The sequence below is a fragment of the Bidens hawaiensis genome, unplaced genomic scaffold (assembly GCF_021521415.1).
Source record: "Bidens hawaiensis isolate Kalapana, Puna unplaced genomic scaffold, B.hawaiensis_p1.1 tig00048162_1, whole genome shotgun sequence".
Classification (NCBI taxonomy): Eukaryota; Viridiplantae; Streptophyta; class Magnoliopsida; order Asterales; family Asteraceae; genus Bidens; species Bidens hawaiensis.
The window spans coordinates 97945-112472 of NW_027498617.1; the positions used below are offsets into that span (position 1 = coordinate 97945).

General features: G+C 34.3%; 1 protein-coding gene across 1 annotated transcript; it reads right to left on the minus strand.

Moving 5' to 3' along the window:
• Positions 1-3837: 3837 nt before the first annotated feature.
• Positions 3838-13626, minus strand: LOC143597360 (senescence-associated carboxylesterase 101-like). Its single transcript, XM_077075879.1, has 4 exons — positions 13511-13626; positions 8817-9002; positions 5280-5625; positions 3838-5206 (listed from the first exon to the last, which is right to left on the minus strand). Exons 1-4 carry the CDS (start codon positions 13624-13626, stop codon positions 3878-3880), a joined length of 1977 nt encoding a protein of 658 aa, XP_076931994.1. The 3' UTR covers positions 3838-3877.
• Between the last annotated feature and the right edge of the window lie 902 nt (positions 13627-14528).

Below are 14528 nucleotides of genomic sequence, written 5' to 3' on the forward strand. Positions count from 1 at the left end.
GATGGTATGGACATGTGAAGAGAAGACAAGTAACATCACCGGTTAGGGCAGTGGAAACCATTAATGTAGAAGGAAGGAGGAGTAGAGGCAGACCCAAATTGACTTTGGAGGAGCGGATTAGACAGGATTTACTAGAGTTACACCTCTCTAAGGACATGGTCCATGATAGGTGTTCATGGAGACGTAGGATTAAGGTTAAGGACTTTTAGAGAATATCATATTTGTATCTTAGTTTAGCTTTAGACTCTTATACATTTTAGGCAGTTTTGGCCTGTATTTGTTTTTTGTTGGTATATCTATTGGGATTCTGTGATCTCACATGCGCTGGTATTTTATTGTGACACTTTATCACTTTAAGTTTTGTTATTGGTACGTGTGTGCTTATATAGTACATGCTTTGGAGCCGAGGGTCTTTTTGGGAAGTAGCCTCTCTATCCTCATAGATAGAGGCAAGGTATGCCTACATCACACCCTCCCCATACCCTACCAATAGCTTTTGCTATTTGTGGGATTTACTGGGTACGTTTGTTGTTGTTGTTGTTGTTGTATTAATATGTTCCTTATGTAATAATCTATCTGTATACTTAACGACATGAGGAGCGTGTAATCATTGTAAGGTATAAGGATAATGAGGAGAATATTACTTGACGACATGAGGAGCGTGCAATCATTGTAAGGTATAAGGATAATGAGGAGAATACTTTTACTGAGGCATCGAATGCTCTCCATTAAATTGGCACTTTGATTCTCATGGTGATCATATACCTAATCTTAACCTTTTATTCTTTGTGTTGTTGCCATCCAAAAACATAACTTCAACGCAAATTTATATGAATTTGTTTTTTTTAGAAACTAATGTAAGAATTGCATAAGTACCCTTCATGCACGCGTGTTGATTTTCTTTAGTTTAGTAAATCTTTAGCTCTTTTGAACCGTGATTCAGGTATTGAGATTTGCTGATGTGGTGCAGCAGGTAGTTTTGAGGAAAAGTTAACTTTGACACACCGCATATTCAGCGAAAGCCACTTTGGTCATTTTCAATCCACTCATTGAAAATCAATATTACAATTTGAAAGGTACTGACTCCCCTATTCTGTGCATATAAACTTGCATATATTGAGCTGATTGCTACTTGCATTGTAATTATATTGTTACTTACAACAATAATACACTCTTTTTTTGTTCTTAGTTATTGATTTTGGTGGCTTTGTTTGAGCACTTATTGTTTTTCATACTAACGCCCCTCAAGATGATAAGATTAGTTATAAATTTATCGCGTTCGTTAAAAATAAGTTACCAAAATCCCCATGAATTATTATCTTATATATGGACTTGAAATGTAAAGCCCCAGGAACTTGATCGATCATCAGTTAAGTCAAATATTTGTGCATTGCCCGGCTGCGGAAATTATATGTATTGAATATTTGTCTTCACATTCCTGTGTTGATGGAAATTTTATAATTTTATTGAATATTTCATGGAATGTGTATCAGGTTTGGCTTCATACTGAAATGTGTGTTTATTGCCCATTTAACCATACGTTTGTTGTATTTGAGTTTAAAGAAGCATAATGGGCTGATTAACATATTATAAAGGCGCTAGGCATATATATTCTCTAGGTGTGCTCTTTTTTTTTGTTCTTTTCTTTTTTTTGCATTGTCAGTTTGTTTTTCAAATAATTATAATTTAATAATTCTTAACTATTATAGGATGCGAGCCACATGACAGGAAGCATTTCAGAAGCATATTCGTGGTCAATGCACTAATGACTTATCACACTACTGATGGCAATGTGGCTATAGACTCAGATAATCAGTTTTCAACGATTAAATGGTTAAAACGCAAACCGATTGATGACTAATTTGATGATGCGGAATGGCTTCTTATTCAAAAGGATGAAGCAGAAATATCGAATCAAGTTTCTGCTAAACTTCCGGTATCTGTTCATGATCAAATAATCAGTGATGCTTAAATGAGGCTTTTAATGATTTGCGTTTACCACAGGAATGTGCTTGTAGTAGTAGTTGCATTGCTGGTGTATGTTGAGGTATAAGGGTGGAACCCATCAATCCATAATGATGCAAAAAAGCTTGCTAGTTAGTAATTACTCAAAATTGGTTACTTTTTAGTGCAGATACAAATGGGTTGGGTCGGGCTGACTCGAAACACTTTCAATCCACCTTTTCTAGCTACAATCAATATAAAGGTATATTTCTACCTTTTTAGTAAGATTGTTGACTATAAAAGATCTAGCCTTATTTGTACTAGCTCATATGCTTTGTTTATTAAGTAAAAATCATTTTCCTATATAGTGTAGTTTGGTGATATATATGGTTTACATTTTCTTTTAAATTGTTTTCCCTAATATACAGTGATAGGTTTGTGATTTGTTTGTTAGGACCTGCTCATTATGACATTTCTTATGCTTTTTGTACAATATCCGGCCTTTTATCTGTTAATTACCAATAAATTTTAAAAATTCTATAACGTATTCTTGCAATTCATTTTGGTTGCTTACATCTGTGAGGATCAAGAAAAGGCTGAGGTATGGTTTGTGGACTTAAAAGCACTAATATCAAGTGGACGTAAGAGGAGATGGAGAACAAAATCTAGAGCCAATAACATACAAACAAAGAAACTAATTCATGGCGGTGTCTATAGCTCACAGAAGGTAGAATTTCTACAGTAATAAACAGATTTGTTTTGCATCCAGGGGTAGTTTAGGAAAGAAATTTAAATAAAAAATTGCAAACGGGTCAATGTTAAAAGGTAAACTGTCAAAGGACATTTTAAGTCACAAGTTTGCAGCGACAATTTTTTTTTATAGATTTATGGTCAAACCTGGTTCAATTTACTGACATAATGTCAAACTTCAGATTAAAGGTTAATATTTGGAATTGCGATTGAAGCTAAGGGGTATGTTGGGGACATGAACATCAACTTGGATTTCATTAATCCTTCCTCAGTTACTGATCTGCAGATTAAAGTGTTTATTTTTATTAATTCTCAATGTTTTTATTTTTTTTCAGGTATACTGTTTATCCGCCAGATTTTGTTATTTGTATTTTAGTTTGTAATTTGGTCTAGACTTGGCTGACTGTTTTTGTATTTTTGAGAGAACTTTCGTAATTTGTTGTATACTTGAGGACTGTATATTTTTTAGAGCGCGCGGACACTATTCATGTTTTAAACAGACTCTAAAAACATGGCAAACATGTGTTCAAATGGATAACTGCATTTCCATAAAATTAATTGTCAAAATTTAGGGGTTTATGCTAATTTGAATTGCTGGGATCTGTTCTCATCAAATATAGGCCATTGTTAACTCGCATGTACTCCGTGCCTTACCAAGACATCTTTGGCTGGAATCCTTGTGAACACTGAACACTGCTATTAATAAAAAAAAAAGTTGACTTTTATCGGGACTCGTTTTGAGCGAATTATACATATAATTTTCCTTTTTAAACCAGGCATTTTTTATGATTGTTCTCAATGATCCCACCGTGAAGTTGCGGCCAACCGAGTTGATTTAACCGAACCGGTCCACAACATCCAACACAAACAACAATATATCTTTAATGAAGCTAAAATCTTAGATTAATTAACACCATCAGATATATTTCATAAATAAGACGTTATGTGTAAAACGAAAAAAATCGAGAAATCAGTAGTTGAAACTGAATGTGCGCAAGGTTAATTTGAGGAAAAGAAGGTCTTACACTATAGGAGGATACACACACGTATATATAGATCCATATGCAATCCGCAACATGACATATTTTACAAAGCCAAACAGTTATTAGTTTTCTTATTCTGGTAGTCAATCTGTAAACCAACAAATAGTATTGAAGCTGAGATCATTGCAATTATATGGGACTTACTGATACGATTCATACATCTTACTGTTCATGTATTGTGCAAACTCAGAAGCATACACATTTCCTTTGTGTGCTTTATACTCATCCCACCACTTCATAAAACTACTTCCCTCCAGGAAAATATCTGGTGACACCGAGTAATTGTTGATCTCACGCATCACATAAGCCTCAAATTCCACCAACTTCTGCTCGATGTTGACTGACGCTTTCCATTCATACGTTATGTCTCTTAACGAAATGAATGCTTCCTCCACATGTGCCCAGAAACAAGAATCCTCGGTAAGACTGGCAGCCCTATACCTTTTTCCATCACTTAGTTTTGAATTCTTCTTGTCTTCATCTGACCACTTCTCTAACAGCTTATAATGGTCTGATCTAGACTCCATATAGTTATGCTTGCCCATTCTGTAGTATTCAGCTATGTCCAGTGGCTCGACCATCCTTCTGTAGGTTGTCCCACCGTAGAGCCAACGCTTTCTTAAGTTGGTGCCTTCTTTTTGTGGTATTTGATCCTTCTCTTCAACAGTCTTCTTCCAGAAAGCGTTAAGAGTACCGCGAATCTTCCGAACTTCTTGGCAGCTACGCTTCTCAATATCATTGGTCGGATTCTTGTAGGCATCATAGTAACCCCCTTGTGTTTTCCTAGTCTTCATGTACCATTCCATATATGTCAAGCATATCTTCGTATCATTTAGCTTCTTGGTAGCCACATTAGCATTCACCATTTTCTTCCTTGTAATCATCTTTGTTTGCTTCTTTTCCATCTCTCCAATCTCATCATCCGTTATGTCATTCAACACACCAGCTTCCTTCAATTGCAATGTGATTCCCGCCCTCAACGAGTTCAAGTTGAATTCGTTGGGTTCGGAAAGCCCACGGTACAACACCTTCTTTCTTACCGAACTCCAGACGTTTGCATAATCATAAATTTGCAAGTTACATGCGTTCCATAACCTCATGGCATCTAGAACAAGCAGGATCGAATCCTGATCTTCAAAAGTCGTGTAACCACCTGATTCTGTGCAAAATAGGTAGGTTCCAAAGGGCCTGTATGGAGTATTTGAAGAGAAAAAACTGGCAACAGGATCCTCCTTTGCGACCACATTTAGAAACCTGGATTTCCATTGTGGTCGTTCAGCGATGGCACCCTGGAAACTTGCATCACCAATAACGGGTGAACCAAAAGTTATACAAATTGGCCTTTTGGTTTTCTTATTAAAACTATTCGACTCTTCCACGTCTATGGCGTGGTGTAGACGCAGAGTGGAAAGTATGGCAAGGTATCCTCCGAGTCCCGATCCGGTGATGATCAAGGAGGTATTTTTATGCTGAAAAACAAGATATATATATAAAAACCAATAAATAACAAAGGACCAGTGTTTCACTTGATCTTGTACGTACCTTATTTTCCAGCTCTTTGAGATCCTCGCCGAGATGCTGAAACAGCTCAACGGCGGCTTCGTTGACTGAGAATGAAGGGTTGAGTTTTGTGGAAATGAAGTCAACGACAGGGAGTCCCTCAGATGAAACTAAATCAATCCCTCCACTAAGAAATCGAGCTGTGTAATCAGAGGAACATTTAAAAGCCAAAATATTGTTTCCAGAACGAGTCGTGCTAAGTTCATATACCGAATTCATCTCTGAAATCGCTCGATATGCATCTGGAATGACATCAATGCTCCCAAGAAACTTGCCTAGTTCAACTTCGCTGCTAAACCTGAAAGTTAACAAACAAACTAATTTTAACCTGTTTTCGAGAATATATTTTTGGAAATTAAACGTACATGACTTTGCTCAATCTTTCTTCTTGATTTGTTGGGTGTTTTTCTTTTGATGTTAAAGAAAAATAAATTTGCCACATTTATTTAAACAAAGATGATGATGGGGAAACATTTGCCACGAATCTTCCTTCTCGTAGTTATTTTCAATAGCTTTTTGCTAACACAAAGACTTGGTCAACTACGAAGTCTTCGGTACATATAACAATAGTTATTATCAATGTTTTCAGACCCGGTGTCTTTTGTACATATAACAATAGTTATTATCAATGTTTTCAGACCCGGTCCGGACGCCTTACCAGGTCACAGGTCGGAACGGACGTTGGCCCGGATGACGTCATAATATATATATATATATATATATATATATATATATATATATATATATATATATATATATATATATATATATTATGACGTCATCCGGGCCAACGTCCGTTCCGACCTGTGACCTGGTAAGGCGTCCGGACCGGGTCTGAAAACATTGATAATAACTATTGTTATATGTACAAAAGACTTCATAGTTGACCAAGTCTTTGTGTTGACAAAAAGCTATTGAAAATAACCACGAGAAGGAAGATTCGTGGCAAATGTTTCCCCATATATATATATATATATATATATGGGATGGATCATGCGAGAAGTGATATTATTGCGAGAAGTCGATCTCAACCATTGATTATCTTTGATTTGTTCAATGCATTAATTCCTCTAATTACTCCTAAAATATTCTTCACATTAAATCTTATAGAAGGTTACAAATTTGAATTTTCTATTACCTACATATAAAAAAAAATGTATATGTAGGTGAATTGTATTAAATTGATCAACTACACAAGTAACATAATAATCTACACATAGCCCATATTCAATTATACAAATTGTTAGTTATTTTTATTTTTATCAAAATGTAACCCGTATTTACCAACACAATTTATTTTCTCCTACACTAATTTTGTTTCTTTTATTTTTCACAAACACATAACTAATATTTACCTACACATATATCATATTCACCTACAAGCTTCCTAGTTCATTTTATTTTCACCTACATATAAATAATATTCATCTACACATAAGTCATATTTGCCTACACATAAAAGATAGATTATAAAATAATTAAAATTATAAAAAAATATGATGTGTTCCTACATTGCAAATATTTTACAAGTTTAGGTTAATACTATTAATTGTATGTGATATCATGAACAAGGTTTGTTTATGTAGGTTAATATTCTGATATGTGTAGGTAAATACAAATTGGTAGGCTATAACATGAAGTAAATTTGTATACGTAGGCAGGGGCGGACCCACATAGTGTGGATCGGGGTCCCGGGACACCAATGTTTTTTAAAAATTTATTAGAAGCGGTATATTAAATTTTTTGAGGACCCCATAAGATTTAATACTTGGAACCCATACTATTAATGTTGATGTGGTCTGGTGGAAAATCCCTTGTTTTATCTTTGAAAGGTCATGGGTTCAAGTCTTACAAGGCTCAGTTTTTGGTTTTTTGTGTTGGTTTTTTGTGTTAATTTTTAGTGTTAATCAATCATTTGATTGCTAATGTTGCAATGATAACTTTGGAAACATTCAAACACCTCTAAAATACATATCATTGTTTTCAACTTTATGCATGGTTTTCTTTAGAAACATTCAAACACTTTAAAATATCAGTTTTATTTTTCACTAGTTTAAGTTAATGGTTTTCAACACATGCTTATGAAAGGGTGGATCTAGGTTCTATCTCAAAAATGTTTAAGAAAGGGAAAACAAAGTGTTTATGTGTCAACCCGACCCATTTTGACCCGTTCAGGTAGTGATGATTGAAAAGAAAGTTTTATTATGATATTGTTTTTTATTATGTTCTTCTCCTCGACCCGACCTGAACAACGACCGACCCGAAAAATTTGAACACCGAAAATATGGGACCCCATTGGCAAAAAATCCTGGGTCCGCCACTGTACGTAGGTTATTATTGTGATTTGTGTAGGTTAACATGAACTAGTTATGTGCATAAATATAAATATTGTGATCAGTGTAGATGATAACATGAACCAGTTTTTGTATGTGTAGGTTAATATTATGATTTGTGTAGGTATTTGTTTTTATGATGGTTAATATATTTATATTTTTTATAGTATGTGTATGATGGTTTTGTTTTATGAATTTTTTAAAGATTAAATCAAATTAAAAAGTAAAAATAAATGTATAATCATTTGTAACTAAACATTAATTAGTATTAATTACCAAAAAAAACTCCTAAACTTTTTACTAATATACTTCTACAATTAAATAATTCAAAATTAAAAAAAAAACTTATGATTGGCCAGAATCTCTTCTCGCACTTTTCACACTAAAACCTTATGAAATGAACCCAATCCTATCATATATATATATATATATATATATATATAGGGTAAGGTTAAAATGAAAACCTACTTGAGTTGTGAAAACCCGTAAAAACCCTATGTAACATCGTTTTTTTTTGTTACATGTAAATATGTTGTAACATTTAATACAAAACATCGAAACATAAAAAAAAAATGTTTTGCTATTTTTTAATATTTTTTTACTAATTTTTATATATGGTTTCAGAAGAGAGAAAACGTTATATTTATATTTACATTTTTTATTCACTTTAATTGTGGACCACAAGATTTAAACATTAATTAAAAACATGTAGTTGAGAATAGGTTTCTAGAGTTTTCACAACTAAAGTGGGTTTTCATTTTATACTTAGCCTATATATATATATATATTAATAGTAATAATAATAAATTAGAAAACATATATAACATAAAACAGATACAACTAAAGCATTTTAAACAAAACTAATACAGTTAAAAGGATTTGAATAAAGCAAATCAATTAATATTTATATTTAATAATAATAATAATAATAAATCAAAATTGGATGTTAAAATTAGAAACGTGGAAGTCTGAAACTCCAATTTGGGTTTAACACTTTAACCTAATTCTAATAACTTCCGTCAACATCATCATCATCTTCTCCATGGGTTCACCCCAACTGCACCTGATCTCATCTCACACCTCAGACAAGTTTTATAACTAAATCATATCACCATCTTCATCTCCTCGGATCCCTATGCCTTTTCCTCATTCGTAGTCTCGCTTATTTTAGAGGCGTCGGATCTACAGCGGCCGGATTGTGACCGGAATTGCCGCGTGAATGTCATATTTATTACATTTTACCGGTTCACCTGGTGGTTCACCGGGTCCGGTCCGCCCGTAAACCGCAAGAACCGGCCGGGTTTTTAGAAAACGGGCTAAATACCATGACCGGACCGGTGTTTGTACCGGGTCCCGGTCGGACCGGCCGGTCCTGTCCAGGTTTCAAAACACTGGTTATTATTGTATATAAAAGTCACAGGAAATTAAAAAACTTTTTATTATATTTAGGAGCCATTTGGTTCATGAAGTTCTTTGAATTGAAATTGAAATTGGAATCTCCGGAGAATTCATCACAAACTCCATCACCATTTCCTTCGTTTGGATCCGCACAAACTCCATCACCATTTCCTCCTTCGGGGGTGTTTGACCTAGCGCTTTTTTTTTTTTAACTTAACTTAGTGTTTAGTGTTTGGTATAGCTTTTTAAGCTTATGCTTACTAGCTTATATAAGCTAATTTGAAGAAGCTTATTTGAAGATGATTTTTTAGTTTATTTGAAGAAGCTTATTTGTATAAGGGTGTAAGAAGTCAATTGCCCTAATGGTGGTGGTTAGTACCATTCCATGTTTGCTTAAACCTTATGTTTTGCTTAACTTTTTATATAAGTAATACTATTTATTTTATTCATTATAGATAAATATTACGTTGTTGATGCTGGATGTAATAACCGAAAATCTAAAAACTTAACTTAAAAACTTATAAAATAAATATATACAAATAATGTGTTAGGAGTTATGCTTAAAAATTATTATTGAGTCCAGTAAAATTTCAAGGTTAAAAACGAACCAAAACATAAATCAAAAGCATGAAACTTGATTCGTAAAGGGGTTGTAAATAAGTTTTGATTTCTTTTAAATGGGTGAAAGATATTTTAGGGAATCTAATTAAATTCACATATTGGTACCCATGTTAAATTAAAATGAATTGAATTTATAGCTCGGGAAGCTCCGGTTATCCAATCTGGGCCAACCAAACACCTGAGGTAACCTTCGGCAGGGGCGGACCCACATAGTGTGGATCGGGGTCCCGGGACACCAATGTTTTTTAAAAATTTATTAGAAGCGGTATATTAAATTTTTTGAGGACCTCATAAGATTTAATACTTGGAACCCATACTATTAATGTTGATGTGGTCTGGTGGAAAATCCCTTGTTTTATCTTTGAAAGGTCATGGGTTCAAGTCTTACAAGGCTCAGTTTTTGGTTTTTTGTGTTGGTTTTTTGTGTTAATTTTTAGTGTTAATCAATCATTTGATTGCTAATGTTGCAATGATAACTTTGGAAACATTCAAACACCTCTAAAATACATATCATTGTTTTCAACTTTATGCATGGTTTTCTTTAGAAACATTCAAACACTTTAAAATATCAGTTTTATTTTTCACTAGTTTAAGTTAATGGTTTTCAACACATGCTTATGAAAGGGTGGATCTAGGTTCTATCTCAAAAATGTTTAAGAAAGGGAAAACAAAGTGTTTATGTGTCAACCCGACCCATTTTGACCCGTTCAGGTAGTGATGATTGAAAAGAAAGTTTTATTATGATATTGTTTTTTATTATGTTCTTCTCCTCGACCCGACCTGAACAACGACTGACCCGAAAAATTTGAACACCGAAAATATGGGACCCCATTGGCAAAAAATCCTGGGTCCGCCACTGACCTTCGGTACCCCCATAATATTTAGTTCATTTAACTGAGAAGTTGCATAGTGTGCTAAACTCCAATCGATGCAAATTATTGATATAGAAGATGACACAACAAACTGTTTGCTCTAAAATTTTGAAAGATTGTTTTTTTAAGTTACGTGAAATCTATTTCAAGCTAAGCATATAAACAGTTTGTTTCATAACATAATTAATAAACTATATTAAGCTATTATCATAGAGTTGTTTGTAAATATAAATAATATAACCTTCAAGTTTCGAATATATTAAATAATAAAAGCTACATATGTAATAAAATAATAACAAGTTATATAGACATTACTGTACGAATCATGAATTAAAATGAGAGAACAAATCTACAAATGCAATACCCATCATCTTTATAAAAGCTTATTATTTGACAATCATCATATGGCAGTAAAGATTTACAAAGTTTCAATAAATTTTGGCTAAAATTTAACAAATGCACTAACAAACCAATATACCACAACTAAAATCTAATTTGTATACTTTTAAATATGACAATTTTGTAGGAATTCTTGACCGTTTAGCTATAAGTCGTTAGCTCAATATTTTGATCTTCGCCTAAGGTACGGATCCTAACCCCCTTCCTTGTTGATATTATATTCGTTTGTTATAAGCCCCGTTGATGTTATATATATATATATATATATATATATATATATATATATATATATATACATATATATACTCCTTTGGATCTCCTAACGTTCTTTAACAACTTGATTCATTTGGCCGTCCGTTCGATTCATGTTCCGATTGTGATTTGTTATTTGACTTGATAGCATGCGATATATTTTTTTATGATATTGCGCTCATTATCGCATGTTCCGATACTAATTATAATGTTTTGGTTATTATTTATGGTTTATTAAATATATGTTATGATTGATTGTGCTCTGTTACCCTGAGTTCTAGCTTCTCGTTGAGTGTCCCACGAGCATGTTGTTGTGGCATAAACAACATGTGCTCCTACCGTGACGGAGAGATTAGTTCACGGCGTCTCTTAAGGGCATGTGTGGCCCATAGCTATTAGGAGGCGTATGGATCGGTCCTAGATATGCTACGGTTTCTGCTACGGGAAATGGTTGTGGGTATGCCAACCCGCGCCATTTCGTGTGATTGATATACAGGAGTAGCTACCTGTATATCGTCACGTATTATATGTTTCTGTCGGGCTCATGGGTACATCTGTAAGATACGATTTGTTTCTTTAAATTACTCTATATCGTATCACTGATTATGTTTCTGTTACCGTTATATTACTAATCATGTTATAGCTTATATTGTTATTACAGTTACCGTTGTTATTTTGAGCCTATTATTCCGTACTGGGCATTCGGCTCATTCCGTAAACTTTTCCTCACACAGGTTCACAGGTTACTCTGGGCGGGATGGAGAGAGTGAAATAAAACAGTAGGATGCTATCTGAAGTTACCAGTTATCTGTGAAATGTTTAGATTATATGTATTTGGCCTTAATGTTTTGGACTACTGGCTTGTAACTCCGACTTTTAAGTAAATGGAATTATGTCTGATGTTTCTGATTACTGTAAATAGTGACACGTCAGCCCATTCCGGGTTGGGGTGTTACACTGGATATCCAAATACTAAAGTTTATATTGCTCCATATAAAGCAACCAACTCGTTATTATTCACCAGGTTTTCGTCGTGGAAAACGGTTGCTAGTCGTGCTCCTAAAGGACCTAAAGAGATATTTAACTACCATCATTCATCATTGAGAAATGTCATTGAACGAACTTTTGGAGTATGGAAAGGCTAGATGGGAGATATTACAACAAATGCATGTCAATTACACATACGAGACACAAGTGAAGATCGTGCTAGCATCTGTGGCAATTCGTAATTATATTAGAAGAAAAGATACATGTGATGAAGGATTTAACATGGCGCAACAAGAATCTTACACTCCAAATAATTGTATTGATAGTAGGGGTGTTCTTCGGGTTCGTTTTTCGGGTTTTGGGTTTTTCGGGGCGGGTTCTTCGGGTTTTAAAGTTCTAAATCTTGACCCAAAACCCAATCCAAATCTCTCACGGGTTTTTCGGGTTCGGGTAATTCGGGTTCGGGTTTTTTCGGGTTGCATTAACGGGTTTCGAGTATCCTAGAAAACTGTCACACCACGGTTCAGGGCCTGTGTGCGACGTCCTGGGTTGGTATCTGGTTTTGTAAATATATCAGAGTAGCGGATTTATTTTAGCGGAAGTCTTAAAATATTAATATATTACTTTACGTTATCAAAATTTCTCGGGAATTAAATACCCGAGTTTTAGTTTTACAAAACAGTGTCATATTATTATTACAAGGATTTTATATTAAAAAATAGAGCCATCTCGAGCGATCTTCTAACGTCATGACTCCAATCCTTGTATATCAGTACTAGCATCTAGTTACCTGCATGGGTGGGAAGTCCTTGGTTACTTCATAATGAAATCCATTGTAATCATATCCCATTTCCAAATAGGGATTTCTTGGTTACTTCAGTCTATCAACAATAACCCAAATAGCATCATTTTGTCGGGAAGTCCTTGGTTACTTCACAATGAAATACATTGTAATCATATCCCATTTCCAAATAGGGATTTCTGGTTGCTGCAATAAGCCTAACGGCTTTTGATGCTTAGCTTTAACCTTTGAACATGTCAAACACTTAGCCACATACAAGGCAATTTCTTTCTTCATTCCAATCCACCAGTAATCATCCTTGAGATTATGATACATCTTGTCGCTTCCTGGATTCATCATATACTTTGACTTATGAGCTTCTTCCAATATCTTCTCTCGTAAATTACCAACCATCGGTACCCAGATTCTTTTCCCTAACCTGAGTATCTCATCATCGCCTTTAACTAGCTATCTATTGTACCATTCTCTTTTTCAGCTATGTTATTTTCTTCAAGTGCCAACTTCTGAGCTTTTTTGATTTCGGTTAATAGATCAACCTTAAGTTCTAACCTTAGAGCTCGCACTGTTTTCGGTTTCTCGTGTTCCTTCCTACTTAAGGCATCAGCCATGACATTGGCTTTTCCTGTAAGACCCCGAATCCCAGGAACCCCACAGTTGGTATTCATGCTAAATACTTAATGGAATAGTTGAACTTGAAAACCGTTTCTTCCAGTAAAACGAACATATCAGAGTGTCAATTTAGCGGAAAACATGAAAAATGAAACAAGTTCCCGAAACCCGGGAATTTTGCCCAAAACCAAATTAAGTATAACTTTTATAAGTCTTTTGAAATAAAATGTTCATAAACAATTCTTCATTCCAGTATGCCCTTCACCGTCCAAGTAACTCCGTGCACGTCCAAGCGATAAGGCATCCTCTTCCTAACCTGAAACTCACACTAATATGCACACAAAGTCAGCTTGAGCTGAGTGAGTTCAAGTTTTAAATAAATATTATCAGTAATGGAAATTATGATAATCATACCAAAAATTTGTAAAGTAAAAATAAAAGAGTACATTCATTAAGTCATCATCACCGAAGACTAGACATTCTCATGCATATGTAAACATCCTTTAAATACATCCATATATGTATAACAACATATATATATATATATATATATATATATATATATATATATATATATATATATATATATATATATATCATTCACGTATAACATTCAGGGTCGAGCAAACGTACAACCCAAACACGTAACATTCAGCGCATGCAAACACAAAGTAGGCATGCACAACATTCAGTAGTCGAAACGACTACAACATTCGCCAAATAGAGGCCAAACAATAATTTATATATATGTATATATGTTAACATTCCAAGGCCTACCCTATTCTAGCAAGCCTATATAAAATCGTTTAAAACATTTCATCCAGTAGGAAAACACTTAGGTGTGCATGCTAGCCCAAAAGGTAAAAGAGTAAAAAGGGCATCATGAACTCGCCTGAAATCGATCGAACACCTGCAACGAGCTAGGAAACCCCTAAGTGCACACTCACAAGTAAGGGCC

Bases quoted from the DNA above. Each gene is read 5' to 3' on its own strand.
- LOC143597360 (XM_077075879.1), bottom strand. From the start codon at position 13,626: ATGAATACCAACTGTGGGGTTCCTGGGATTCGGGGTCTTACAGGAAAA. The intron at 9,003-13,510 runs GTTAGAACTTAA...AAACCTGGACAG, and splicing joins AAAACAGTGCGAGCTCTAAG to GACCGGCCGGTCCGACCGGG. The intron at 5,626-8,816 runs GTAGATCCGACG...TCTCGAAAACAG, and splicing joins CCGGTCACAATCCGGCCGCT to GTTAAAATTAGTTTGTTTGT.